The sequence below is a fragment of the Mus musculus genome, chromosome 16 (assembly GCF_000001635.26).
Source record: "Mus musculus strain C57BL/6J chromosome 16, GRCm38.p6 C57BL/6J".
NCBI classification, from domain to species: Eukaryota; Metazoa; Chordata; class Mammalia; order Rodentia; family Muridae; genus Mus; species Mus musculus.
The window spans coordinates 91572108-91598487 of record NC_000082.6 but is presented as its reverse complement, the minus strand read 5'-3'; the positions used below and the strand labels follow the sequence as shown (position 1 = coordinate 91598487).

At 47.5% G+C, this 26380-nt stretch overlaps 1 protein-coding gene across 1 annotated transcript; it reads left to right on the top strand.

Annotated features, from left to right (window-relative positions):
• Positions 1 to 807: 807 nt before the first annotated feature.
• Positions 808 to 23980, top strand: Tmem50b (transmembrane protein 50B). The gene is made up of 7 exons (NM_030018.3): positions 808 to 906; positions 11407 to 11546; positions 15100 to 15212; positions 16726 to 16793; positions 18194 to 18286; positions 20457 to 20514; positions 22330 to 23980. The coding sequence occupies exons 2-7, from the start codon at positions 11448 to 11450 to the stop codon at positions 22373 to 22375; spliced, it is 477 nt and encodes a 158-aa protein (NP_084294.1). The 5' UTR covers positions 808 to 906; positions 11407 to 11447; the 3' UTR covers positions 22376 to 23980.
• Positions 23981 to 26380: the final 2400 nt, after the last annotated feature.

Genomic DNA, 26380 nt, shown 5'->3' with positions numbered 1-26380 from the left:
TCCAGGATGTCATTTGTGACAGTTACGTGACACAAAAATCTTTTTGCTTTACTCTATCTAGGTGAAGTGTGTTTTTACCTTCAATGTAGTAGTAACTTGGACTTTGCATCTTTCTTTAACTGCATTTATATTCTGTAGGAAATGTGGTTTTTGAAGTTATGCTGAAAAATCCAGAGGCAGTATCTCTAAAGGAGATAAGTAAAGATTTGCTCCCAAAACAAGCCAAAAATCTATTTGGATAGACGGAAAAAGGAATCAGGCTGAAATAGCTATGTAGCTTTGCTTTGCGGGTACCCTCAGAAAACCAGTACTGACTGGGATCCCTGGACCTGTAACTTCATCTTCTGAGGTCTTGGTTTTTGAACGTCTTGGAGTGCGTTCTCGACTCTCGGCAGCTGGTGAACAATGCTCAACTGCTGATATGCAAGAGGACCTTGCGTAATAGGCTTGGGTTCCCCGTACCGGTGCTCTCACCGATGCTGAGGCGCTTGAGTTTACACTACTACCGCAAACCGCAGCAGGAGAGGTCCGGACCTCAGCTCCAGGACGCAGGTAGAGCACCGCGCCAGCCCCGCCCTCAGGAATCAAGCCCCGCCCTCTATCTAATCGGTCGCACTATGATTGGTCTCCGCAGAGCGCACGGGTCCAGCCCCGTTCCGCCTCTGAGGTCCCGGTCCCGCCTCCAGGGGTTATGCCCCGCCCACGCAGGCCACTTGCTGCAATCCCATTGGTTCCTGCGGTGCGCACGGCGCCTCGCCCCCGCCCCACCGGCGCCCTGGCCTCCCGCCCGCCGCCGGCCCCCGGCTCCCGGACTGAGGTTGATCGGGCCGCTGCTTCCCGGACAGACGCGCGCCCTCGACGTCCCTGCTCCTGCCTGGGCTCGGTGTAGACTTCGCAGGTAGCCGGGTGAGTGCGGTTGGCAGGTCTCGGGTTTCTGTGATCTGCCGATCGAACGCAGGGCGCCGGCCCGGCGCGGCCTGAGGTTCTGTGGCGCCGCCCGTGTCGGTGCCAAGGAGCGCGCGGGCGACCGGCGGGGCCCGGCCTGCGCCCGCGTCCTCTCGGCGCCCCGTGGCCCTGACGCCGCCGTGACCCGCGCTCAGCCGAGGCAGGCCGCTCCGCCGCGCATCTCGTCCTGAGTCTGGGGAGGTCCCCAAGGCGATCGGTAGGGGATGGAGGTCCTGTGGGGCACCGCCGCAGCCGCCACCGAGGCCCCACGAGCGTCTGGGGACGAGCGACCCTCCCGTTTGCTCGGAGCCGTTGCCAGGAACTGTCCTTGTATCCTTGACTTTCCCCTCCATCCTGCAAGCGCTGGGGGGAGAGGGAGGAGAGGGAGGAGAGGGAGGAGAGGGAGGGAAGTCTTTGGGAATTCATCCTAAGTGGCGAGTGGCCTTTTCAGAGAAGTAGCAGAGCAGTGGTCGTTGTAGGCTAGGCCATTTTGGTCTTTAGCCAGTAAGTTGGTTTTCACCACTGGAAGGTACTTGAGCCTGAGAGGTGGGTAGATACGTGACCTTTCCGACCGTAGCAGCAGAGGGCTGGGCTCGCTCTTCCACCTTGCTGCTGCGATGGGAGGAGGGGCGTGGGAATTCAAACCTCTCGCTGGAGTAGATATGCTCACCCTCAACAACATCCACCCCCCTACCCCCCCGTGCATCCTTCGCGCTCCAACTCTTCACCCTATTTGTACCACAAATCCCATTTCTAGATAATTCCAGGGGCGCTTATTCCCAGGCTTCTCATCCTCCTTTCTCGTTTGTCTTTTCTACCTGTGTGCGGCTTCCAAAAACCAGAGCCAAGCAATTTAAACACTTAAACGAGCATAGTGTTCAAAGACTTCCTGATCCTAAAAATGAAACCCAGAGGTTAATTTGCATAGCGATGCTTCAAGAAAAGCAGGTTTAATCGGAACGGGGTGAGGATGTAGTTTTTTCCTCTTCAGGAGACACACCCTTTGATCCTCCCCATTCTTCCTCTATCAGCTAGACAGCAGCCTTCAACGCTATTGCGTTGTTTGGTTTTGGTTTTGGTTTTCTAAATTCACTACTGGGGTCAATTGATTAAAGAATCAATCTTGCTTAGTCCTTATGTGTCTTTTAATGTAATAAACATTGAAGAAGATTATCAAGTAAAGTTTTCAGACAATACAGAAACAGCAAATAAAAAGTGAAACCCTCCAGCACGCCTTAAATCCCAGCACTCAGGCAGGTGAGGCCAGTCTTGTCTACAGCTCCAGTTCCAGGACTGCCAGGACTATACAGAGAAACCCTGTCTTGAAAAAAAGGCTGGGGGAGTTCCTCAAAATTCTCTCCTTCACTCTCCACTCTTTATGTCCCAGTTCTACTCTTTTTTTTTTAATTATTTATTATATGTAAGTACACTGTAGCTGTCCTCAGATACTCCAGAAGAGAGCATCAGATTTTGTTACGGATGGTTGTGAGCCACCATGTGGTTGCTGGGATTTGAACTCGGGACCTTCAGAAGAGCAGTCGACGCTCTTAACCACTGAGCCATCTCGACAGCCCCCCAGTTCTACTCTTAAGGAGGCCATCATAACACAATGCTATTTGGCAACAGATAATGACACATTTACACATTGATGTATGTAGACTAATCTTTTTTTTTTTTAATTAAAATTTTAAAAGTTGCTAAGAGGGCTGGAGAGGTGGCTCAGAGGTTGAGTGCTCCCTGCTATGAAAGAGGACCCAAGTTCAGTTTCTTGACTGAAGCCACATCAGACTCACAGCTCCCCTGAAACTCACACTCCAGGGAATCCCATGACTTTGGCCTCTGTGGGCACCTGCACTCAGATGCACTCCACACAGGATCACATATATACAATTTCAAAAGCCGTGTGCTGTTATTTGGATGTACAATAATGTGTTTTTGGTCTCTTACTGATAGACATTTTGGTTGCTTCACCTTGTAGGAGAGAGTCCTAAACACCAAAGCTGGGCCTAGCCAGGGCATCTGGAGGGCTCCATTCCAAGGGCTGGAAGGACAGCAGATACAGTCATTCCTGCGTTTTGTTCACCCGCAGCTTGTCTGCACTCTCCAGGGTCCATCACAGTCAAACCTTGCTCTCTGTGAGGCAAGGCCCAGTGGGTCTCAGGGCTTACAGGAGGAAGGCATCAGCGTGCCATCAAGATGAAGCCAGCCCTGCCAATTGGAGGGAGGGAGGACTCTGGGCCAGGCTCCAGGGCCATCAGCACAGGTTGGAGGCTGCCAGAGCAGTTGGGGCTGTGCGCTGCTTCCATTTGGCCTGCCATGCTCTGCCTCAGGGCACAGCTGGCTTCCTTAGCGTTCCTCCCTGGGTTGGCTCTCTCCTGTAGCATGCATTAGGTTGAGGGGTTTACCCTCTCTAGTGGTGCTCAAAGGCTGTTGGGGTTTGCTGAGAGGTGACCGTTTGTGAGCCCCTGAGGCCCTGCTTCGGTTCTCTTCCTCGCCCTGATTGATACAGTTGGCTAATAGATTCTCTCTAGGTTCTGCAGCTTCGCCCCACCCTGACCTGCTCCTGGGCTGCTGTTAAGCACTCCTCAGACCCTGGGCCATTTCCCCACTCATCACAGAGAAGTGCCACTTCTCTGTGAGTTTAATGTGGCGTGTGGCTCTGTTTTCATCCCCGAGTTGGGTATTTGAACCCCTTGAATACAAACAATGTAGAAGTATAGTCTCTAGGGACCCTGGAAATATTTTGTTGTTATTTTCTCTGTAATCTCTCTTGTCATTTTTATGTGAACTTCTGCTTCTGGTTCTCTAGTTTCCTTTGATTCCTGACATCCACCCTCCACACATAATTGTTTGCTTGAGATAGTTTCTTGCATTGTAGCCCAGGCTTGCTAGGTACTCATTATATAGCCCAGGCTTGCCCCAAACCCAAAGCTGTCTTTCTGCCTGATTCTCCCCGGTGCTGACTGTACAAGCAGGAGTACCATGCCTGGCTGGGTTTTTATTTTTTTTTTTATTTTTGGTTTTTGCCCAGATCTTGCTCTGTAATCCAGGGTAGCCAGGCCGTACTTAACTTGGAATTACAGCTCTCCTGTTGCAGTCTTCATAGTGCTAAGGGTTACAGACGGCACCTTGTCTGCTCGTATGCACGCGAGTCATCTGTTTGCCTGTGAGGATCAGAAGAGAAGTTCACATGGTTGGGAGTGGCTCTTGGTGTCAAAGCCCGGTCCTCTGTGTGACAGTTGATACTCTAACCCCTGAGCTGCACCCCGGCCTCTCTCTTGCTTTAACTCTTACTTCTCAGTTTTTCTGTTTGGATACTGTGCCACCTCATGCTTCTATTTCTCTTGTCTCGGCCTCTGGGATGCTGAGATTAGATGTGGCTCTTGTTTGTTTGTTTGTTTGTTTGTTTGTTTGTTTGTTTTTCGAGACAGGGTTTCTCTGTGTAGCCCTGGCTGTCCTGGAACTTGCTCTAGAGACCAGCTGCCCTTGAACTCAGCGATCTGCCTGCCTTTGCCTCCGGAGTGTTGGGATTAAAGGCGTGAGCCAACACCTTCTGCATCTCATTTTTCTTTTTCAAAACATATTTATTTACTTGTGTATGTCTGTGGGTATGTGCACGACACAATTCATGGGGTGGAGGCCCTAGAACTACTTAGGAGAGAGCTCTTTCCCTGGATTCTAGGCCTCAGCTCAGGCTGTCAAGCTTGGGTGGAGCAGGTGCCTTCAGGCTGCTGAGCCGGCTCCCTGGCCCGGATCTGCACTTAAAACAAAGTGTCCACTGAGATGGTTCTAACTCCCAAAGGCTAGTTTCCATCCTCAGTGTTTCTTAGCATGGTATTCATTTTTGAAATGCTTTTATACATTTTATTTATGTGTTTGTGTGTGTGTGTATGTGTATGTGTGTGTGTGTGTGTGTGTGAGAAAGAGAGAGAGAGAGAGAGAGGCAGGCAGAGGACAATTTGCAGGAGTCAGTTTTTTCTTAGTGTGTAGATCCCAGGGATCAAGCACTCAGGTGCCAGGTGCTCCGGTGTCAGGCACGGGGGCTGAGCCATCTCTCTGGCTCTCTTGGTTTTCTGGGCTTGGAATGACTTCCCCCCTCCCCCTTGTGGTTTGTTGTAACAAGCTACTTTTTTTTTTTTTTTAACCACTCTGTATATCTTTCAAGTTCAAAAGTTCTTGATACTGGTAGTCTTTAACTGTGCTTAGAATAAAACTAGGGGCTTAAAAAATGATTGCAGTCTCTGAGGTGTGGTGGAGACCTTTGCCGTGTTTTACTGCTCCAGGCCATCAGGTTACTGGAAACCCCCACACCTGCGATTTTGTACACTGCATCTTTTCTGGCAGGCTCCTTGGGGAAGAGTTGTCTCATTTGGAAGCTCGCCTGGTCACCGGTGTCCGAGCCACACAGAGGCCGAGACTTTGCATCGGCATGCGTGCAGTTCCTTACGGTGTTTCCCTGGGGGTGCCTGTCCCGGCTCTTCTGTAGGTACCATCAGTGTGGGGCACAAGAGATCAGAAGCAAAGCCAGCATCAGCCACAGGCTTCTCCCGCACAGAAGTCACCGGTGCTGGCAGCAGGAGAGTGGAGGGACCACAGGCCGCCACGTTTCTGATGTGCCCTGCTCTTTACTGCTGGGCCTCAGCTTTCCTGCCAGCATGGCCTTGTCATTTGCCTTGTCATGGCCTGGCTACATGAGACCCTTTCACATAAAAGGAAACAAACAAACAAGAAAGTAATTAAGAATTGAGACGTGTTGACTGATTCTGCGCTAGCGTGAAACACCCTAACGATGAAGGGAAAGTTTTACTGATCTTTGCTCCTTCCGTTCCCCCATGCTCCTCCCCACAAGAGGCATTTAGTAGTTATCTAATGGCTCTCCACCTTTCTATGCTTCAGCTCCCTAATAGTCCTCATGTTGTGCTGACCCCCAGCCATAAAAGGACATTCACTGTCCCCTCATAACTGTATTTCTGCTACTGTGGTCAATTGTGGATAAATAGCTGTGGTTTTGGATAGTCTTAGGTGAGCCGTGTGAAAGGGTTGTGTGGCACCCACAGGGGTGGAGACCCACGGGTTGAGAGGCGCTGCTTTAGAGGCAGGCGTTTTTGTGCTATTTAATACCATTGTATAAACACACCAGCTCTGGGCAGCAGTAACCCAGGGAGACAGGAAATAGAGGAGACCTCCAGTCTGTCATGTGACCACAATTTGTCCCAAGATGTGCATCTCCACTTGAGGCCCCACTAGGTCCCTGACGAGTCCTCTCTGGCCTGCTGGTTTCCGTAGTCTTCTGTATGTCCCCCTGCACGTCCTGAGGTGATTGTCACATCTACGCTGTCTGCTTGTTTCCCCTGTGAGCTGACCAGTGGTCTCTCACTGGACAACCAGGAAGCCTGACAGCGTACTTACTTGTAGATGGTATTTTAACACTTACGTTACACACCCTTTTCCTTGGGTTGATCTCAGTACCCGTCTCATCCTCTCGCTGTTTAGCACCATGCAGATGCTTTAAATTCCTCCTCCCACCCCTTACAGCCACTTCCAGAATCACCTCTAAGTTCCAGACCCAACCCTGCCACTTGCAAACCTGTTACGGTTTCCTTGTTGTTCAGAGCAAGGGTCTGTAAGCTGTAACGGGGGCAATGCTGCTGTTCCCCTGGGTTTCTGTTTGAAGATGTATTTGGGGCGGGGAAGAAGGCTTAGCCGTTAAGAGGTTCTACTCTTACAGAAGACCTGGGTTCAGTTCCCAGCACCCACATAGTGGCGCACAACTACCTGTAACCCCAGTTCCGGGGCATCTGACGGTCCCTCATGCCTCTGTGGGATCCTTCATGCATGTACACCATGCATACTTTCTCTCAGACGCATGCGCGCGCTCGCACTCCCCCCCCCCCCCCACACGTAAAATATCACTTTAAACATTACTTTATATGTGAGTCCTCGTGGGCACGCGTGCGTGTGCATGGTGTCCGGGGACGGAGAGAATGCCAGCCCCACTCTTCTGGAGCTGGAGCTGCAGGTGACGACATTGAAGTTGAGCTTCCCGCTGAGAGTGCTAGCTCCCCATTCAGATGCTTGCCATGCATCCAGGGTCCTGGTGTCTTGGGCCCTTTCTCCTGAGAGGTCTTCAGTCGGCTCCCGTCTACAGGCAGTGAAGGCAGAGTCTTTAGTGAGGTCTGTACTGATCCGTGTTGGGACTGAGCTTTCGGCTGCCTTTTTCCGTGGCCTGGCAGCTGTCTTTGGTACCGGTCAGCTCTTCCTTGTTCGGATACAGTTCGCTTTATGTTTGCTCCACCTCTTTGCACATCCTTAAACTCATCATTTCCGTGTCCTTCTGTCCTATGTCATCATTTTTATGTCCCTCTGTCCTACTCCATGCCTGGCCCATGCGGTTTAAGCCCAGGATGGTCACAAATCAGTGTGTGGCAATAACTGCAGTTTCTGCTTCTGGAAGGACTTCCAGCTGCACTCTGGGAATGCGATTACGGACGAGCTTTTGTGGGGAATGACGTTCTCCTCTGTAGCCTTCAGGTCTTGTTTCACACTGTAGAGACCTTGATGATATCGGGCTTCTCCCTGGTTAATATTGAATCTCTCATTAATAAATAGTCTGATAACACGTCCACAGGATATCTTGCTCAAAGTGCTAATATTGCCTTCTGTTGTACCAGGTACAAGACTTTGGCTGCTTGGTCACCTTGGTATTGTGAGTAGGTTTTGTGCTTTGTTAGGGTGTGCCTGGAAGTCCCAGCGGGTCCTTCTCCCCTCTGACCTGGTGGAACTGAGCCCAGCGTTTCCCATGCAGCGAGCAGCAGCTAGGGTCTCTTCACCATGCATGCAGTCAGCAGCTGCTTCCCCTGATGGCGTTCGTGGGGTCTCCATGCACCAGGCGCTCAGGAGTTAGTCACGGAACTGAAAGACAGTTTACACTGACGTGGGTGGGATTATCCCCGTGACTTACTCCCACCTCAGTGTCCCCTGACCTGGAATCTCACACTAGTAAATCCCATGGTTTTCTTGTGTTTCCTAAACTGGGAGTGGAGGCTGGGGCTGGGGTGGAGCTGTATAAAAGTGAGTCCAGGTCATTGAATTTTCTTGCTCATAAGGTTGAGTCTCCTTCAGGTTCTTGCTACTTTAGAGAAGCAATATCCAGTGGTTGGGGTTTTGTTTGTTTTGGAGACAGGGTTTCTCGGTAGCCTTAGCTGCCTGGAATTCAAGGTTACAGTTGGCTGGCCAGTCTCGAACTTACAGATCTGTGTTTCTCTGCCTCCTGACTGCTAGGATTAAAGGCATGTACCCAGCTTCAGTGTTTGTTTGTTTTTAACTCTATTGATTCTTTGTAAATTTCACACCATGCACCCCAAACCCACTCAACTCCTGTTCGTCCATTTGTACTCTCCACCCTTGCAACCTCGCCCCCAAAGGAAAACAAATGTCACTGTGGAAGCTGTCACGTGTGACAGTGTGTCCCACAGTACATCCTCTGGTCCACACCGCTCTCCTTGCAATTGTTCATTACTTGCAGCGAGTCATTGGTCTGGTTCAAGGCTCTGGCTTCGGTTACACTATCATTACTAGATCCTCAAAGGATCCGTTCCTCTCCTATAGATCCAGTAGATCTTCTATGAGGAGATCCTGCAGCTTTGGATCTGTAGGACTGGTCCCTTCACAAGCTCCAGCAGATCATAGATGGGGTAGATGTTGGGGCGGGCCAACTCAAAGCCCTGGATCTGGGTCTGGGTGGTAGCTGAGCTGGTCAGCCCACCAGCTCTCCCACACCAAGGCTGTCAGGGAGCTCTCTAGCACTGCCCCAGCTAGTTCACCCACTGCCGAATCTGGCAAGGGGCACAAATCAGGGTCAGCTCACCTGTGCCACACCAACAGGGCCCAGGTGAGGAGCAGGGTCTACTTTCCCAAGTGCTGTGGCTCGTGAGGGGCAGGGCCAGCTCTCTTGCCTGTTGTAGGTAGTGAGGGGCATGGGGAAGGGAGGTATCCACACTATCACACAGTAGACAAATGATGGGGCAGGGCAGCTCCCCCACACACAGTCCCTTGGAGCCAGCTGGCTCACCCTTGCCTCTACCCCCAGGGTCAGCTCTACTGTGCTGCCCAGGCAAGGTACAGGGCTGGCTCTGTGCTACAGCTGGCAAGTCTACATAGCCCCCAAACAGCGATACGGCTCCAGGTGGCAGTCCAGACCAGGGATGTCCATCTGGCCTTTGTTGGTACCAGATACCCACTGCTGCAGGGCCACAGACTCAGACATGACTCGCTGGCAGCAAAGGCCAGACCACCATAACCTTAGATGGCATCACTGGCTCCTCACAGCAGGCTGTTCCTCACTACCCTAGAGTCTCCAGTTTCTCCTCTGCTCACTCACTGTTCATACATCCTTCTGTCTCTCTTTCTGATCCGCCTGTCCGCCACTTACTTGGTCCTCTTGGTGGGCTTCTCGGTGTCTGGGGTCATGTAGAGCTGGACTGGGGGTTGTCTTAGACTCACAACTTCTGTTCTTATCCTGTTGGTACAGAGATCTTTCTTTTCTTGAAGTCTTGTTTAAACACAAAACAAAGGAGGTAGCCATAGCCCAGCTTCTGTTTTTTTTTTTTTTTTTTTTTTTTGCCCAAACACTTTAATTATATTTGAAAATAGAAGGGCATCAAGTGAACACACTGTGTATGAGGATTGTAAAACAGGAACAGAATTGCTTTGGAAAGTCTAGAAAAGCTCCGCTGTTAAAAAACAAAACAAAACAACAAAACAAAAACGAAAACAAACCAGAGCTGTGAATGCTCCATACTGTGTGTAAGTACATGTTTTTTTTCTTCTTTTTTTTTTTTAAATTAGGTATTTTCCTCGTTTACATTTCCAATGCTATCCCAAAAGTCCCCCATACCCACCCCCCCAATACCCTACCCACCCACTCCCCTTTTTGGCCCTGGCGTTCCCCTGTACTGGGGCATATAAAGTTTGCAAGTCCAATGGGCCTCTCTTTCCAGTGATGTAGGCCATCTTTTGATAAGCTTCTGTGTTTTAAGTAAGGGTTTTGTTTTGTTTTGTTTTGTTTTGTTTTGTTTTGTTTTGTTGGATCTTTTTAGACATTATAATGGTTCTGAATCTCCTGCTGGGTACACTCCTTTTGTTTTTATTTTAGCATAGTATGCTATTCTCTTTCACTTACCTATTTATTTTGTTTTTGTTTTGAGATGGTCTTACTATGGACCCCTGGCTGAACTCCCGCACTCTGGCTGCATCTGTCTTCTGAGCCCTGGGATCAGAGGCCTGTGTCCTTGAGGGCTAGTGGGTGTGCCCTGTGGGCTAGTGGGTGTGCCCTGTGGGCTAGTGGGTGTGCCCTGTGGGCTAGTATACTACATTCTTAACAGTTCTTCTTCCCCACTGTTTCTCTAGCTGTTGCTATAGATTAACCTCAAAACCTAGAGGCTACAAATGCCTTTTGTTTTACCTAATAGGTTCTGTGGGTAAAAACTTTGGCAAGGGCCCAGCCAAGACCCTGTTTCTCTGCCCCATCTGTCTGGCACCTTCCCTGGGAAGGCTCAGAGCATAGGGCGAGGCTACACCTGCAAGCATCTTTACTCACACATCTGGCCCTGGAGGCTGTTGGCGGGGACTCAGCTACAACTGTGGTTTCCTCACAGCATGGTGGCTTTGGGAAGCAGGGGACACAGGCGTTAGTGTCTACAGAAGCAGGTGGAAGCTGCAGTGCTTCCTGAGGCTGAATCTTAGAAGTCATCCAATGGTCGGTCCTTCCTCCAGTTTGGCCGACCAATCCTTTATTTTATCAGATTCCAGAGGTGGGAAAGATTGTAGTATAGTCCTGACTAGACTACTCAAATTCACAGTTCTCCCCTGAATGGAAGGGATGTCAGAGACTTTACAGCTAGCCTCTTTATTTTGTTTCCATTTTGTGGTACTGATGATCAAAGCAAGCTCTCCTCCCTTCTTCCCTGTTCTCTACCGGTGTCCAATCAGAGTCCTAAATACATTGCAATAGGTTTGGTTTTGCTTTTGTGTGTGTGTGTGTGTGGGGGGGGGTTATTATTATTTGTTTTGTTTTTGAGCCAGGATCTCAGGTATGCTGTCTTGTTAATAGGTACTTCTTGAAATGTAGTTTTTCCTAACTATAGTAGATTAAAAACTTATCTTATGTCATTCAGGATTAAAATTCTTAAGAGAGGAATAAAATGTTTTATTACTTATTTTGAGACAGGGTCTCTCTATGGAGTCCTGGCTAGTCTACACCTTGCAATGTAGACCAAAGTGGCCTGGAACTCAGAGATCTGCCTGCTTCTAGACCACTGTGATACTTTCTGCTCTTAGTGATCATGTGTGTTCTCCTAGCATCGGTGGGCACCCCCCATACTTATATACACATAAATAAAAGTAAATCATTTTTAGAAAGCATTTGTTTAGGCTGATTATTTTTTATCTTTTGATTTCTAGGAACCATTGTTTAATGAGAACTCCATGTGTACAGAGTGAAGATGGCAGGCTTCCTGGATAACTTCCGCTGGCCGGAGTGTGAGTGTATTGACTGGAGCGAGCGCAGGAACACGGTGGCCTCTGTGGTCGCAGGGATATTGGTAAGGAGATAGATGCACTGGTGATGTCACGGCTTTGCATTCCAATTAAAGTCAATGTCCTTAAATGGTGAACAGCTTTCCAGAGCTCTCTCTCTGCGGTTGAGGATAGGTAATGTTCTTATGTAGCCTAGTGGGGGTTCAGTCTGTTTTGGGGTGTAGGGTATCGTGTAGTCCAGGTTGGTTTTGTGCTTCTTGAACTTCAGCCCCTACCTTTTAAGTGTGCAGGTATTTGATGCTACGTTTGGTTTGGTTTGCGCAGTGCTGGGGACTTGCATGTCTAAGCAAGCTCTTGACCAGTTGAGCTGTGCCCCCAGCCTCACGTACTGGGTTCCCTTGATTCTGAGAATGACTTAAGTTTGGGATCTTCCCTTCAGTTACAGGACTTACCACAGCCTTTGCCATTTAGTGGGACAGTATCTGTAAGTACTTTGTGGTCCTTCCAGCCTCAGAATTGGATATCACTCAGAGGCACTGTGACTCACTGAAGACAAGGTTATGTCGACAGTGGTGACACGTCAGATGTTGTTAGCATGGAGACACAGTAAAGAAGTTTGTGGAGGAGACTTTCCTGTTTCATTTTAAGACAGGGTCTTATGTAGCCCGGGCTGGCTCTAAGCTCACTATCCCCAGCATCGTAGGTCAGCTGTAAGGGCTAGGGCTACAGGTATGAACCACAGGGCAGCGGGGTTACCCTTCTTTTTGTTTGATTTACTTAAATTATTTTTTTATTAAGAAAAGTATTAAGATTATATAAGAAACTAGCTGTACCAACACCTCTCATTTGCAAACTGGTCATCTAGCTTCACAAAGTTTTTTGTTTCATTTAATTAATTATTTTGGGTCATGGTCTTCTGTAGTTGAGGGGCCCACTTCGCTTCCAACCTTGCCTCTGCGTCCTGAACACTGGATCACAGATGGGACCCACCATACACGACTTACTTTAGTTTGCTGCTATTGTTGTTTTGTAAACAAGACCTGACCAGTCTTATATTCTGTGACCATTTTGTCCTGCCTCTGAGGCAGAAAAGACCAGTTACTAAATAGTGATTTATTGGTTTATTCAGTGATCTACTTAAAGCTAGCTTGTACTGCCTGTTTGTCAAGCATGACTTCACTTGCTACCTGGAACAGAGTGACCTGAAGTAATAGCTGAAAAACAAGTTGTTGCCCCTAACAACCCACATATGCTCCTGCAAAATCTTGCTTGCTCACCACCTCGCCCTCCCTCTCCCCCCGTTGCTTTAGAGTATAAAGTGAGAACGTAGATGGGACCTGGCATTGAGCATTGAGGCCTTTCTGGAGTTGTCCTGGCTTCCGTTCACACACACCCACTGCATTTAAAAAGCAAGTTTCATCTTTTCTATTTGTATGATATGTCACCCTTGCCCTTACTTTGGGAAAAAGGTCTTGTTATATAGCCTAGGTTTCAGTTTTTGTTCCTTTCTATTTTTTTGGTTTTTCAAGACAGGGTTTCTGTGTCGCCCTGGGTGTCCTAGAACTCACTCTGTAGACCAGGCTGGCCTCAGAACTCACAGAGATTCACCTGTTTCTGCCTCCTGAGTGCTGGGATTAAAGGTGTGCACCACTGCCCGGCCGACTGGCCTGAAGTGTGAGGTCCTCCTGCCTCTGCTGTCTAAATGTTGGAATTACAAGCATACAGCACCTGGCCCAGCTCTCACTCTCTTTTTCTCTCTCCCTTCCTTTTTCTTTCTTTGAAATAGGTCTCACTATAATCCTGGCTTACGTAGAACTCAGCCCAAAGCCCAGTGTGGCCTTGAACTGTAGGCAAGCCTGCATACAGGGACAGCAGTTGGGAGCTGTCACGTTGTCTCTTCCTTTTCTCTTGCTTTAGCTCTTTTTTTATCACGTGTATTTATTTATTTTTTAAAAAATATTTATTTATTTATTTATTTTATTTATGTGAGTACACCATAGCTGTCTTTAGGCACACCAGAAGAGGGTATCAGATCACATTGTAGATGGTTGTGAGCCACCATGTGGTTGCTGGGAATTGAACTCAGGACCTCTGGAAGAGCAGTCAGTGCTCTTAACTGCTGAGCCACCTCTCCAGCCCCACGTGTATTTATTTTTGTGTGGGGTGCACTTTGGAGCATGTCTGTAGGTCAGAGGACTTTGGGGACTGGCTCTCCTCTTCTGCCATGTGCATCCCTGGGGTGGGGCTCCGGTCATCAGGCCCAGGGACATGCTTACCTGCTGAGCTGTCTGGCTGCTTCTTTTTCTTTTTTCTGTTTCACACAGGATTTCATATCTCCTGGGCTGGCTTTGAACTCGCTGTGTAGCCAAGAATGACCTTGTGCTACCTTGCCTGGCTTGTACAGTGCCAGGGGGTTAGAGCTCATGCATGCACGAGCTCTGCCAATTAGCTGTGTCCTAGGCAGGCTAGCCATCTACGGAGTTGCTCTGGGACTCTGCTTTTATATTAAGCAGCTTCCAGGTTTATTTGTCATTTTTCTTAATAAAGGAGGTTGGAGGCTTTTCATATAGATTTAAAATGAATTTTGAGCTCTCTAAGCATTAAGGCTATATAATTCTCTCATTTCTGTCAGTTTAGGAAAGTGTTCTTGCATCCTGTCCTTAATTTCTCTGAGACAGGTTTTAGCACCAGTCTGTTTAGGAACGGTCAGTTTGGTTGACATCGAGAGCTTATGTTTCATATACTCCTGTGCAGTCAGCTACAAGGTATTTGATTAATTACATAAGCTGTACCAAGCACAGGCCTTTATATATAGTTGGGGGACTGCGACAGCTGGTTGCTGGTAACTGAGCGTCTGAGCATCCTCTGTGGGGCTCTTCAGAGAGAAGAAGCTACAGGGGAGGCAGGGAGCGGTGGTGAGGAGGCTGCCGCTCAGGTCCTGATGGCGGAGGGAGGACCTGAGCCAGCCGCAAGTAAACTCAACTTACTTAAGTCTTCCTCAGATTGACAGGACATTTCACATCATCAGTTGTACAGAATGGAGACCAAGGGTGCGAGTTTTATTTTTTTTTCTCACTTTAATACAAATTTAATGGAATTCTTAGAAATTAAAAATTCTTAAAAAGCTTTTAGTATATAACCTACTTTCAAAAGAAGTTGGTTTTTTTGTTAAAATTCTTTGAGATATGACTTTCTTTTTTTTTTTTCCATTTTTTATTAGGTATTTAGCTCATTTACATTTCCAATGCTATACCAAAAGTCCCCCATATCCACCCACCCCCACTCCCCTACCCACCCACTCCCCCTTTTTGGCCCTGGCGTTCCCCTGTACTGGGGCATATAAAGTTTGCAAGTCCAATGGGCCTCTCTTTCCAGTGATGGCCGACTAGGCCATCTTTTGATATATATGCAGCTAGAGTCAAGAGCTCCGGGGTACTGGTTAGTTCATAATGTTGTTCCACCTATAGGGTGCGAGTTTTATAGGCGATCATCCAAACACAGGAGCAGAAGTCCTTGTCTCACTTATGCAGGGGGCGGTAAGCATTGATCTTATGCAGGGGGCGGTAGGCATTGAGGAGGTATACTGAGTTTCAAGTCCTGCCGTCTTGGGCTCTGCAGTTTTTTACAGGCTGGTGGATAATGATTGACGCGGCAGTGGTGTACCCTAAGCCTGAGCAGCTGAACCACGCTTTCCACACGTGCGGTGTGTTTTCCACGCTGGCCTTCTTCATGTGAGTGTGATGTGATTCTCAAGTCAGTATTGCTTTTCGAAAATCGTCCTCTTCAACTGCTAGTGTTTTTGTTTTTTTGTTTTTTTGTTTGTTTTGTTTTGTTTTGTTTTAACCAACTTCTAAACTTTATTGATGGGCTCTTCTTTAACATGATGAATTTAGTCCCCACCCCCTTTTTTTTTTTTTCTCGAGACAAGGTTTCTCTGTGTAGTCCTGGCTGTCCTGGAACTTACTCTGTAGACCAGGCTGGCCTTGAACTCAGAAATCTGCCTGCCCCTGCCTCCCAAGTGCTGGGATCAAAGGCGTGCGCCACCACGCCCGGCTCAGTTTTGTTTTATTCATATGTTTATTTATAGATTCATTTATTTTGAGATAGGGTCTCTCTATGTTGCCCTACTAGAACTTGCCATGTAAACCAGAAAGTTTATATTATGAAAGGTAAAACTGCTTGCTATCCTTCAAACTACAAGTAAGCATCCCTTCTAGCGGCACACCTTGCTTCCCTTCCTCTCTCCCTCCCTCTCTCCCTCCCTCTTCCTCCCTCCCTCTGCCTCTCTCTCTTCCTTTCTCCCTTCTCCATTTCTTTCTCAATTCAACCACAGCCTTGTGCATACTAAAAATGTGCTTTAACACTAAGCTATACTCCAGTGTCTATTTACTTTAACAATTTTTGAATAGTTTTTATTTTATTTAATGTGTACAGGTGTTTTGGCCTACTTGTATGTATTCCAAATGTGCGCAGTACCTGTAGAAGCCAGAAGAGGGCATTGGACCCTCTGGAACTGGAGTTACAGATAGTTGTGAGCTACCATGTGGGTTCTGGGTTCTTTAGACAGCTCCTAACAAGTGAACCGTCTCCAGCCCCACCTGTTTAATTATTATCATGGAAACTTTAAAATGGGATAAATAACACAGACTCATCTGTATATTCATGTATACAATAGGTAAAGAAATGAGAAGCTAGGTGTGGTGGCTCGCCTTTAGTCCCAGCATTTGGGAGGCAGAGCAGGTGGGTAGGTCTCTGAATTGGAAGCCAACTTAGTCTATGTAACAGGGCTGGATAGTAGGACCCTGTCTCAAAAGAAAGAAAAGTGAGCTTGTGAGATGGCTCAGTGGGTAAGAGCACTGACTGCTCTTCCGAAGGTCCGGAGTTCAAATCCCAGCAACCACATAGTGGCTCACAACCATCCGTAATGAGATCTGACTCCCTCTTCTGGAGTGTCTGAAGACAGCTACAATGTACTTACATATAATAAATAAATAAATCTTTCAAAAAAAAAAAAGAAAGAAAGAAAGAAAAGGGGAGGAATGGAAAGAAGATTAGTGCCTGTCTCATAGTCTCATGTGGTTTTGGGTGTGCTTAGTGGAAAACAAAAGGAATAATATTTCTGCACTAGAATTTCTTTTAACTCCTTAGCTCAACCTAGGAAATAGTCTGTTTCTCTCTCAAATGATATGAAATGCCTATGTAATTGTGCTGACGCAAGTGCTCATTGGCTGATCTTGTCTGCAGGATAAATGCTGTATCCAATGCCCAGGTGCGAGGTGACAGCTATGAAAGCGGCTGCTTAGGACGAACTGGTAAGAGTGTGAAGGAGATGGAGGGACACTCTCGGAACAGGGACAAGTCCCCGGAAGGCAGAGCCTCCTCAGGAGTCTCTAGGTTTATTTTATGTGTGTGAGTGCTTTGCTTGTATGTATGCAAGTGCACTGTGTGTAGTACATCGTGCCAAGGAGGCCAGAGGATGTCAGATCCCCTGGAACTGAGTCTGAACAGCTGTGAGCTGCCACAGGGTGCTGGGAGCCGAGCCTGGATCCTCTGCAAGAGCAGCAAGTGCTTATAACTGCTGATCTCCAGCCCTACACCTTCACTTTCTAAGACAGGGTCTCTCGTGGTTCTGGAGTTCATCGGTTTGGCTGGCAGTAGGCTCCAGGGAGCTGCCCGTTTCCACCCAGACACTGCCCCTGAACCTGTCAAGAGTGTTGTGGTTGGCCTCCTTTAGCAGCAGAGCAATCTGCCTGTCTGTGGAGGCTGCTGTGCAAAGCCTTCGGTGTTCTTCAGAAGCCTGCCCCTGAGTCCCAGGGCAGCGATGGCCATCTGATAGCTCCATTATCCCATCCTTTGAGTTATGGTTTAATAAGCCGGTTAGTGAGGTGATTGCCAATGGCATTTTCTTAACTTGCTCAAGAATTAGTTTCTCTAGCAGTAAATAGCTAACTAGTCTCCTTTCTAAGTTGTCTAACCCTTTTTACTTTTTTTGTTTTGGGATGTGTGTGTGTGTGTGTGCGTGTGTGTGTGTTTGTCTGTGTCTGTGAGAGTTCGAGAGCTCACTTTAAATCTTCATGTAGTTAAGTGTTGTAGCAGGAATATACAGGATTCACTAAGTCAGCTACTTCTAATGCTGCAGGAGTGTAAGACATTGTAGCTCTGTGTAGCTGCAGGAGTGTAAAACATAGCTCTGTGTAGCTGCGGGTGTGTAAGACATTATAGCTCTGTGTAGCTGCAGGTGTGTAAGACATTATAGCTCTGTGTAGTGCTGTGGGAGTGTAAGACATTATAGCTCTGTGTAGCTTCAGGAGTGTAAGACATTATAGCTCTGTGTAGCTGCAGGTGTGTAAGACATTATAGCTCTGTGTAGTGCTGTGGGAGTGTAAGACATAGCTCTGTGTAGTGCTGTGGGAGTGTAAGACATTATAGCTCTGTGTAGCTTCAGGAGTGTAAGACATTATAGCTCTGTGTAGCTGCAGGTGTGTAAGACATTATAGCTCTGTGTAGTGCTGCGGGAGTGTAAGACATAGCTCTGTGTAGTGCTGTGGGAGTGTAAGACATTATAGCTCTGTGTAGCTTCAGGAGTGTAAGACATTATAGCTCTGTGTAGCTGCAGGTGTGTAAGACATTATAGCTCTGTGTAGCTGCGGGTGTGTAAGACATTATAGCTCTGTGTAGCTGCGGATTGTAAGGAAGCCCCTGTCCCCCGCAGGTGCTCGGGTCTGGCTCTTCATTGGGTTCATGCTGATGTTCGGGTCACTCATCGCCTCCATGTGGATCCTTTTTGGTGCATATGTTACTCAAAGTAAGTGTGCATCTCTCCTTTATGTTACAGGCGGACTTTATGTTTGGCTTCTTCTGTCTGGTTCGTTTGGAGTTACTATGAATGTGATTATTGAATTAGCTTAAATTCTTCCTCTGGGTAAAGACACACTAATTCATAGAACCTGTCTTAGTAAGTGTGTTGGTTCATAGAAAATCACAGCCTCTAACCAATCCAGGCCCCCCAGCCATCTCTAGAGTTCCTGAATGACTTCCCTTGGGCAGCTAAGTTCTTAAACTACAAATCCGCCCACTGGGGGCCACAGTGAGAGAGTAAGAAAGGGGTACGAGTCTGCTGTATGCACTCCTTGTACACAGTTCAAAGTTCTTAGACCCAGAACACTGAAAGTCAAGCTTTTCTTTACTAGTGTACAGTGAAACCTGATCTAAACGGACATATGGCTCATTCTTTCTTTATTGCATTTATTCTAAGTAGTCAAAGTGTTTTCTTGCAGGAGTGGATTTGAATTAAGTGTATTTGACTGTGGGCTGCTGAGCCCGAGCCAGCTAGGGTGCTGTAAAATACCAATTAGTTTTTAGCTTGTTTCCAGACTGAGAACTCAGAACGATGGCACTAGGTGATAGGTTTTCTCATTTCATCTGAAAGACAGACAAGCCGTTGACAGTTGCTGTAGAGAAACTGGGACTAAGCCAGCCATCTGGTGCAGTGTCGGGAACCTTTGTAACGGGCTCTGCTTAGTTCCCATCTTAGTCATAAAACCCAGCGCACAGCAGAAGGCTTCTCAGCTCTGGTCTCATGTGATCGCTGCAGCGGCGCCCGTTCTGTGAGCTTTGCTACTTAGAAAGTGAGCTTTCTCTCATTTCAGGGGCCACTTCTGACATATTTCAGATTTTACCATAGTGCTTCTTGAACTATTAATACTTATAGTAGCAGCTACCGTTTATGTATACATTGAGCATCTCTAATCTGATTTGAGATCCAAATTGCTCCAAAATTAGAAACATTCTGAGTTCTGATCTGACACCACAAGTCTGAGTCAACCCCTGACCTCCTGACCTCGTGTGATGGATGGAGTCAAACAGGTGCACTAAAAACTTGTATAAAGTCACTTTCAAACTGTGTGTGAAGGTACACACGCAACATAACTGAACTTCATGTTCACACCTGGGTCCCACTCCCAAGATTGGCATATGCATGTATCCCCAAATCTAAAAACTGGACTCTGACCCCGAGATTTTTAAATAAGGTGTATGTGTCTGGTATCAAGTAATGGTCCAAATACAGTCGCAGCCATTAGACTGAGTCGCCCACTTAATTCTCACTCCTGTTTGGTGTCCTCTGATAGAATACCCATTCTACAGATGAGAAAGTTAAGACCCTGAGATTTAGTAATCTGCTCAAGGATATGCATTTAGTCAGTAGCAGAATTAGGATTCATCAGCAAGGACTTGGCTCAGACTTGGAACTCTCCAGCCAACCTGCTGTTTGTTTCTTATGCTCTCAGAAGACTGAAATGTAAACCAGTTTCTTTATGATAGCCAGTGGTTTTTACACCAGTAGTTACAGTTTAGCAAAATTCCCATCTTCCTAGGGATATTTAGCTGATTGCTTCAGTCATGAAGAGAGCATGATGGCTCCTTTGTGTCACTCTGGGTTTGCATGATGTCACACATGAGTCAGCAGATTTAAATAATCAACCTCCTTTTTATTTCTATGCTGGCCTTTCCGGGGAAAGGTGTTGTGCTTTCTTGGCACTGTTTGTTTTTGAGACCATGACCCACTGTTTGCCAGGCTGGCCCACTGTTTGCCAGGCTGGCCCCGTTTCCACTCTTTCTTGGGCTGAAGTGTTCCTGCTGCTGAGTCTCTACATAGCTGGAACTGTGGTGTCCAGTCCTGCGGCCTTTGTGGCCTGAGCCATATGAGCTAGACAGAGAGTTCCCTGGCATTTATTTGGAGTAAAAGTAACCTTTTGTTTTAGGGAATGAAATTATTTGTTTCAATGTAGACATCTTTGAGTTGACGGTAAATGTCCTGTGTTCTGACACACAGAGCCCATGTTGCTCTGAACTGCACAGGCAGTGCCGCTCCCCTCCTCCACTGCCCCCCTCCTCTGCCGCCCCCTCGCCCCCCACCCCCTCACCTCCCTCCTCTGCCGCCCCCTCCTCTAATCCGTTTCCCTCTCCGTGTGCAGATATTGATGTTTACCCTGGACTAGCTGTGTTCTTTCAAAATGCTCTTATATTTTTTAGGTAAGTTGTCTAATTTCCTTTCCTTTTACATTTTTAAAAAGATTAATTTTATGTGTATGCACGAGTGACTGCATGTATACATGTGTTCTGTGTGCATGCTGGTATGGTACCCGGGAGGCCTGAAGAGTGTACCCACTCCCCACGAACTGGAATTGCAGGGGGTTGAGCCACCATGTGATGATATTGGGTTATCTACAAGAGCAGCAAGTGCTCTCAACTGCTGAGCCATCTTTCCAGCTCCAAGGCACCACGTTTCTCATTTATACCTAAAACATTTACAGACTCCTGTATCAACAGCATCCTAAGAGTGTCATGGCCATGGGACATTAGTGGGAACCTTTTAGCCAGGGCCCTGCGATGTGCCAAGACCGCCTTCATCTGGACAGTCTTCTCTTCCCTGTCCAGTTTGTTACGACGTAGGAAGGTACCACGTGCTCTCCTGTTTGTAGAGCTCAGAGCTCCTGAAAGACACAGCAAGTACATGCAGAGCCGGAGCGTCCAGATTGTGGCTGCCACAGCCCGGGTTTTGCTTAACAAAACAGTGCACACTTATACGAAAGAAAGGGGGAGAAGTGAATCTGTGAGTTCGAGGCCAGCCTGCTCTACATAGCTAGTTCCAGGACAGCCAGGGTTACAGTGAGACATGCCTCCAAAAAAGAAAGGGGAAACACTGTACACAGCACGCTGGGACTGAGTTTTCTAGACAACTTAAAGTGAGTGTAGAAGTAACATTGTACTAAAAGTGTTTCATAGAAACTTGTTAGAGCCTCTCACTGGAAACCTGCCTGCTGTACTTGTCCCAGGGACATCTGTCCAGGCCAGGGTGAGAGGGTCAGCTGTGCACTACAGGATTATCTTTCTGTCCAAATCACAGAAGCTCAACACTGGACACCTTTGCTATTGGCCACCGTCATAGCAATGTGGCAGTGTGTGGTGTGGTTTTCTTTGTGTTTCTCTGGCCTTGTGTTTTGCTTTTCTGCTGTCTTCTCTCCGTGTGCGTGGTTTCCAGTGTTCCATCCTGAGGCTCCCTGAGCTGAGCTTCCTCGGTGTCCCCTGGACTGCTTACCCCACACACTGGATTTTCCACCCTAGAAGCTCAGCTCAGGTCTTTGGTGTTTTCCGTGTCTTTCCTTAGCACCCCTGACAGTTTATAACCTTTCTGATACCCATATCTAAGGCCTGGGCTGTATTAATGTATTGACTATTTCTATTTACTTCTCAGTTTGGGTTATTTATTCCATTTGCAGCTTTCTGTGCAGTTTGTTGGGGTTGTAGTTTTTGGTATTCTGTTTTGGTAGTGTTTTTGAGCCCAAGTTTCACGTATCCTAGGCTGATGCTATGACCGACACCTCCTGCCACTCCTTCACAGCATGGTCTATGGTTGGACTGTGAGAGTGTCAGTTGTGTCCCTCAGTAGGCTCTGTTCCACGAGGAGCATATCTGTTCATTTAGATTCAGCCATATTCCAGCACTTAGCTGGAGGCCTGGCGCATCCCAGGATTCAGCCTGCAGTAAACTTGAAGGAGAGAGAATTACACCTGGTCTGTGTGAGGATGTTTCTGTGACCATAGCACAGACAGGGGTGCCCATTAACCACACAAGGCAGCCTCTGCCTCCCACACTTCCCTAGGCAGTGGCTGTCTGTGTCACACGGGTGTTCTTCACGCAGAAATGAGTGTGCGTCTGCTTTCCAGAAGGAGCAATGCCTCAGCAGCACCTCTGAGCTTGCCCTAGTGTTAGGTCTTCGAGCCGTGTAGGGGGTGAGCTCTGGGGTGCTTGTTCGTGTCTCTCACAGCTTTACCCATCCCTTTCCAGCACTCTGATCTACAAATTTGGAAGAACTGAAGAGCTCTGGGCCTGAGATCACCGCACACCACCCCTTCCTCTTGTATTCCATGGCGAGCTCCGTTATCTCCAGTATATGACGTTACAGATTGCCAAATGGAGCGTTGTGTGCTCAGGGCTTCATTTCTTCATAGTTTTGTGCCCTGAGTTTGTCTTGGTTTTTCATCGACTAGGCAAGCTAATATGTTGATAATATATCACTACGTATACATGACGCTGAAGTCAGGTTTTTACTCCCAAGACTAAGATTGGTATGGCTCCCGAGCCAGGGTTATGCTGTCTTGGTGTTTAGAGGTAAATACTTTGTCTTGGTATCTCTGATGTTTGAAAATGTGCAAAATACACAGCTCCGTGTCCCTAGAGGCCCTGAGCCATTAACGAAGGCATTTCTGCCAGGTGTAATTTATTCTGACTTAGCAATGAGATTTTTTTTTCAAGGAAAAAAAAGTTTGTGCATATGTATTAAAGAGCTGGACTTTTTATATGAAGATTTTTTTAAATGCCCAAAGGACTAGTTTGAAAGCCCTCTTTGCAAAGAATTCCTCTAACTTGACTTTTGTTTGAGAAGGGATAACACAGAGATAACACTCCATTTTGTAAATCAGACGGCAGGCAGCTGAGCTCTGTGCTTCCCGTCTCACCGAGCAGCTTGGATGCCCAGGTTGTTGTTGTGGATGGCCTGCCTCCGTCCGGCATTAACACACAGCAAGGGACCCTGCAGCAGCCGCAGTTTAGATGCATGGCCAAGTGGAATAACTAGCTAACGACCTCTTCCCGAAGGGCGCTGTGACCTACAAAAGGCCAGCTGCTTCACTCAGTTTGTTCTGACTCCTTCTGTGTAGCTCTCAGGCTCTGGGCGCCCAGCTGCTGCAGAGTACAGGTATCCTGTACTGAAAGTTCGCACTCCACACCAGACCCTCCTTCCCATGTTTGAGCGCTGCGCTTGCCCCAAGTATATTTCTGTGGGCCTTTCCCTTGAGTCAAGATTTTGTGTTGCACTTTCAACCCGAGAGGATTTTTATAAGACAATTTGCTGTAAACCAGTAGTAAGGATGGAAGCAGTGCACCTCCCATGCAGGCCTCACTTTACTTAGCGGCCTCTCTGAGAGGCCCCTCCAAGCACAGCGCGTGAAGCGTCTGCTGATCGCTGCGCTTCATCCTGATGCATCTTGCTTCATTACTTTCCCATCAGTCCCTCAAAATGTCAGCTTTGTCTAGCTAGTGAACTAGAAAGCTAGCCACATGTTTCCATTCTTAGAATTGATGCAATAAATACTCCCTCTCACACTCGCTGCACAGTTAGGTGTGCTGGGGGAAGTGACCCGTACAACCTTGCTCTGCATCCTCCACTGTCCAAGAAACAAGGAGAGGACACACTGTACACATTGTGATAATACAGAGGTCTATGAAGGGCAGCCCTGACGACCGACTGAAAATGGCGGTGGCTTCTCTATTCATGAATTTTGTTTTAATTGTGAGCAAATCTGTTGATTTCCTCTGTTGTTTCATTAAATGAGAGATGAAGTTAGTATCCTCTTATAGATGTTATGAGTCAGTAGAATTCTTGGTAATCATATAAAATGCACACGGTTCTCTTAATAAAGGTCTCACTGTTGCTCAAGCTCGACATGGAATCTGAGTCTTTTTTTATGGGGGCCATTTTGTCAGTGTTCTGGAGTCCATTCTATGTGGGCCATTTTGTCAGAGCGTTCTGTAGTCCACTCTGTGTGGGCCATATTGTCAGAGCGTTCTGGACTCTCACTCTATTTGGGCTGTATTGTCAGAGCGTTCTCGAGGCCATTCTCAGGTCCTCACTGTTACTTTTGTTGTTGTTTTGAGACAGGGTCTCACTGTGTAGCCCTGGCTACCCTGAGACTTGATATGTAGACCAGGTTGACCTTGCTCTGACTGCCTCTGGTTCCCAAGTGCGGGGATTATAGACATGGGCATCACTCATAACCCGTGTTACTGTGTGTGTGAGATGTGTGGGTGCACATACGTGTGCAGGTGTATGTGTGTGTTTGTGGAGGCCAGAGGTCAGCCTCAGATATTCCTCAGAACTGTCTACCTTATCTTTTGAGGCAGTTCCTCACTGGGACCTGGGGATTCACAAGTTAGACGGGCTGTGGCTGTTCATCTGCAGGAACCCCACTGTCTCTGCCTCCCTAGCACTGTGAGTGCAGGCATGTGCCACCATCGTGCCTGGAGTTTTACTTGCATTCTGTAGATGAAATTCAGCTACAAATGCGTGCCTGGCAGGCTCTGTTCCTCAGGCCCCCTTGCCGCTGAGGAAGACACGAGAAGATCTTTCCATCGTGAGATTTGTTTTTCCTTTCTAAGAAACGGATATGCATAAGCTGAATTTTCAAGGCTGAAAGGCTGATGATATCTAAGCACATAGCTTGGCCTCTTAAGTAGGGAACTCAAGAGTGTTTGCCATGGACAGGTTGAATTTATGTTCTCTGCATTTCCAGTCAATTCAGGGTCATGTAACATATACTTATGTGTCTTTTCTGCATGTATGTATAGGAACCACACGGGTACTCAGTGCAAGGAGAGGCCAGAAGACAGTGTCAGATTCCCTGGAACTGGGGTCACAGATGATGGTGAGCTGCCATGTGTGCTCTGCGAACCAAACCTGAGCTCTCAGCAAGAGCAGCCAGTGCTCTTAACTGCTGAGCCGTCTCTCCAGCACAGCATTGTAATTAATCGTTTTAGATTTAAACATGTCATAGGAAACAGTTTCTGCCAGCCTCACAGGTTTATCCCAAGTCTTCTATGTGCTGTCCTGGGTACTCTTGGGTACTCCTCTGATCAAAAGCGTGAGGTTTGTTGGGTGGTGGTAGTGGTGGTGGTGGTGGTGGTGGTGGACACCTTTAATCCCAGTGCTTGAAGGCAGAGGCAGGTGGTTCTCTGAATTCAAGGCCAGTCTGTTGTATAGAACCAGTTCCAGGACAGCCAGAGCTACACAGAGAAACCCTGTCTTGAAAAACAAAAACAAACAGACAAAAAATAGTGAAGGTTTGAGCTTCTTTTAGTATTATTTGTATGTGTCTGTCTGGGTAAGTTCTGTCCACCATATGTGACCTAGGGCTCAAATTCAGGTCTTCAGGCTTGGAGACAAGGGACTTTACCCACTAAGTCATCTCACTGGCTCGATTTTGGACACTTTAATCTCAGCTGACAGCCTGTTAAACTCTGAAGGACATCTCTGAGGTGAATCTATAAGCAGAGAGCTATATTCTGTTGTTGAGCAACGTACAGGTTAAGTGCGCTGCTTCAGTGAGGGCCGCCACTGCATCAAATGATGGCAAAGGTTAGACGCTGTCTTAGGGTTTCTATTGCTGTGATGAAACACCACCACCAAAAAGCAAGTCAGGGAGGGCAGGGCTTATTCACCTCACACTTCCACATTGCTGTTCATCACTGGAGAAAGTCAGGACAGGAACTCAAATGGGGTAGGAGTCTGGAGGCCGGAGCTGATGCAGAGGCCATGGAAGTGTGCTGCTGACTGGCTTGCTTGCTCGGCCCACATTTTTATAGAACCCAGGACCACCAGCCCAGGGAAGGCACCACCCACCCAGGGATGGCACCACCCTCAATGGGCTGGGCCCACCCCCATTGATCACTAATTGAGAAAATGCCTTACAGCTGGATCTCATGGAGGCATTTCCTCAATGAGGCTCCTTCCTCTCTGATGACTCTAACTTGTACAAACATCACTGTTAAACTACAACCTTTCCTTTCTTACTTAGCCCCAAGATCTCACCTTAATTAAAAACATAAATAACTTTAAAAGTCTCACAGTCTTTACAAATTCAAGCACATTAAAATTTCAGTCTCTTTAAAATATCCAATTTATTTTAAAAATCCAGTCTTTTAAAATTCAAAGTCTCCTCATCTGTGGGCTACAGTGAAATTGTTTCTTACTTCAAGAGGGAAAAATCAGAGCCCAGTCATAAGCAAAGCAAAGCAAAAGCAAACTCCAGCCATCCACTGTCTGGGATCCACGCATGATGTG

What these genes read in the sequence shown, in the direction of transcription:
- Tmem50b (NM_030018.3), top strand. Translation starts at nt 11,448, where the DNA reads ATGGCAGGCTTCCTGGATAACTTCCGCTGGCCGGAGTGTGAGTGTATT. An exon ending in CTGTGGTCGCAGGGATATTG is followed by an intron (nt 11,547 to 15,099) that starts GTAAGGAGATAG and finishes TGGGCTCTGCAG; the next exon opens with TTTTTTACAGGCTGGTGGAT. An exon ending in TGGTGCATATGTTACTCAAA is followed by an intron (nt 18,287 to 20,456) that starts GTAAGTGTGCAT and finishes CTCCGTGTGCAG; the next exon opens with ATATTGATGTTTACCCTGGA.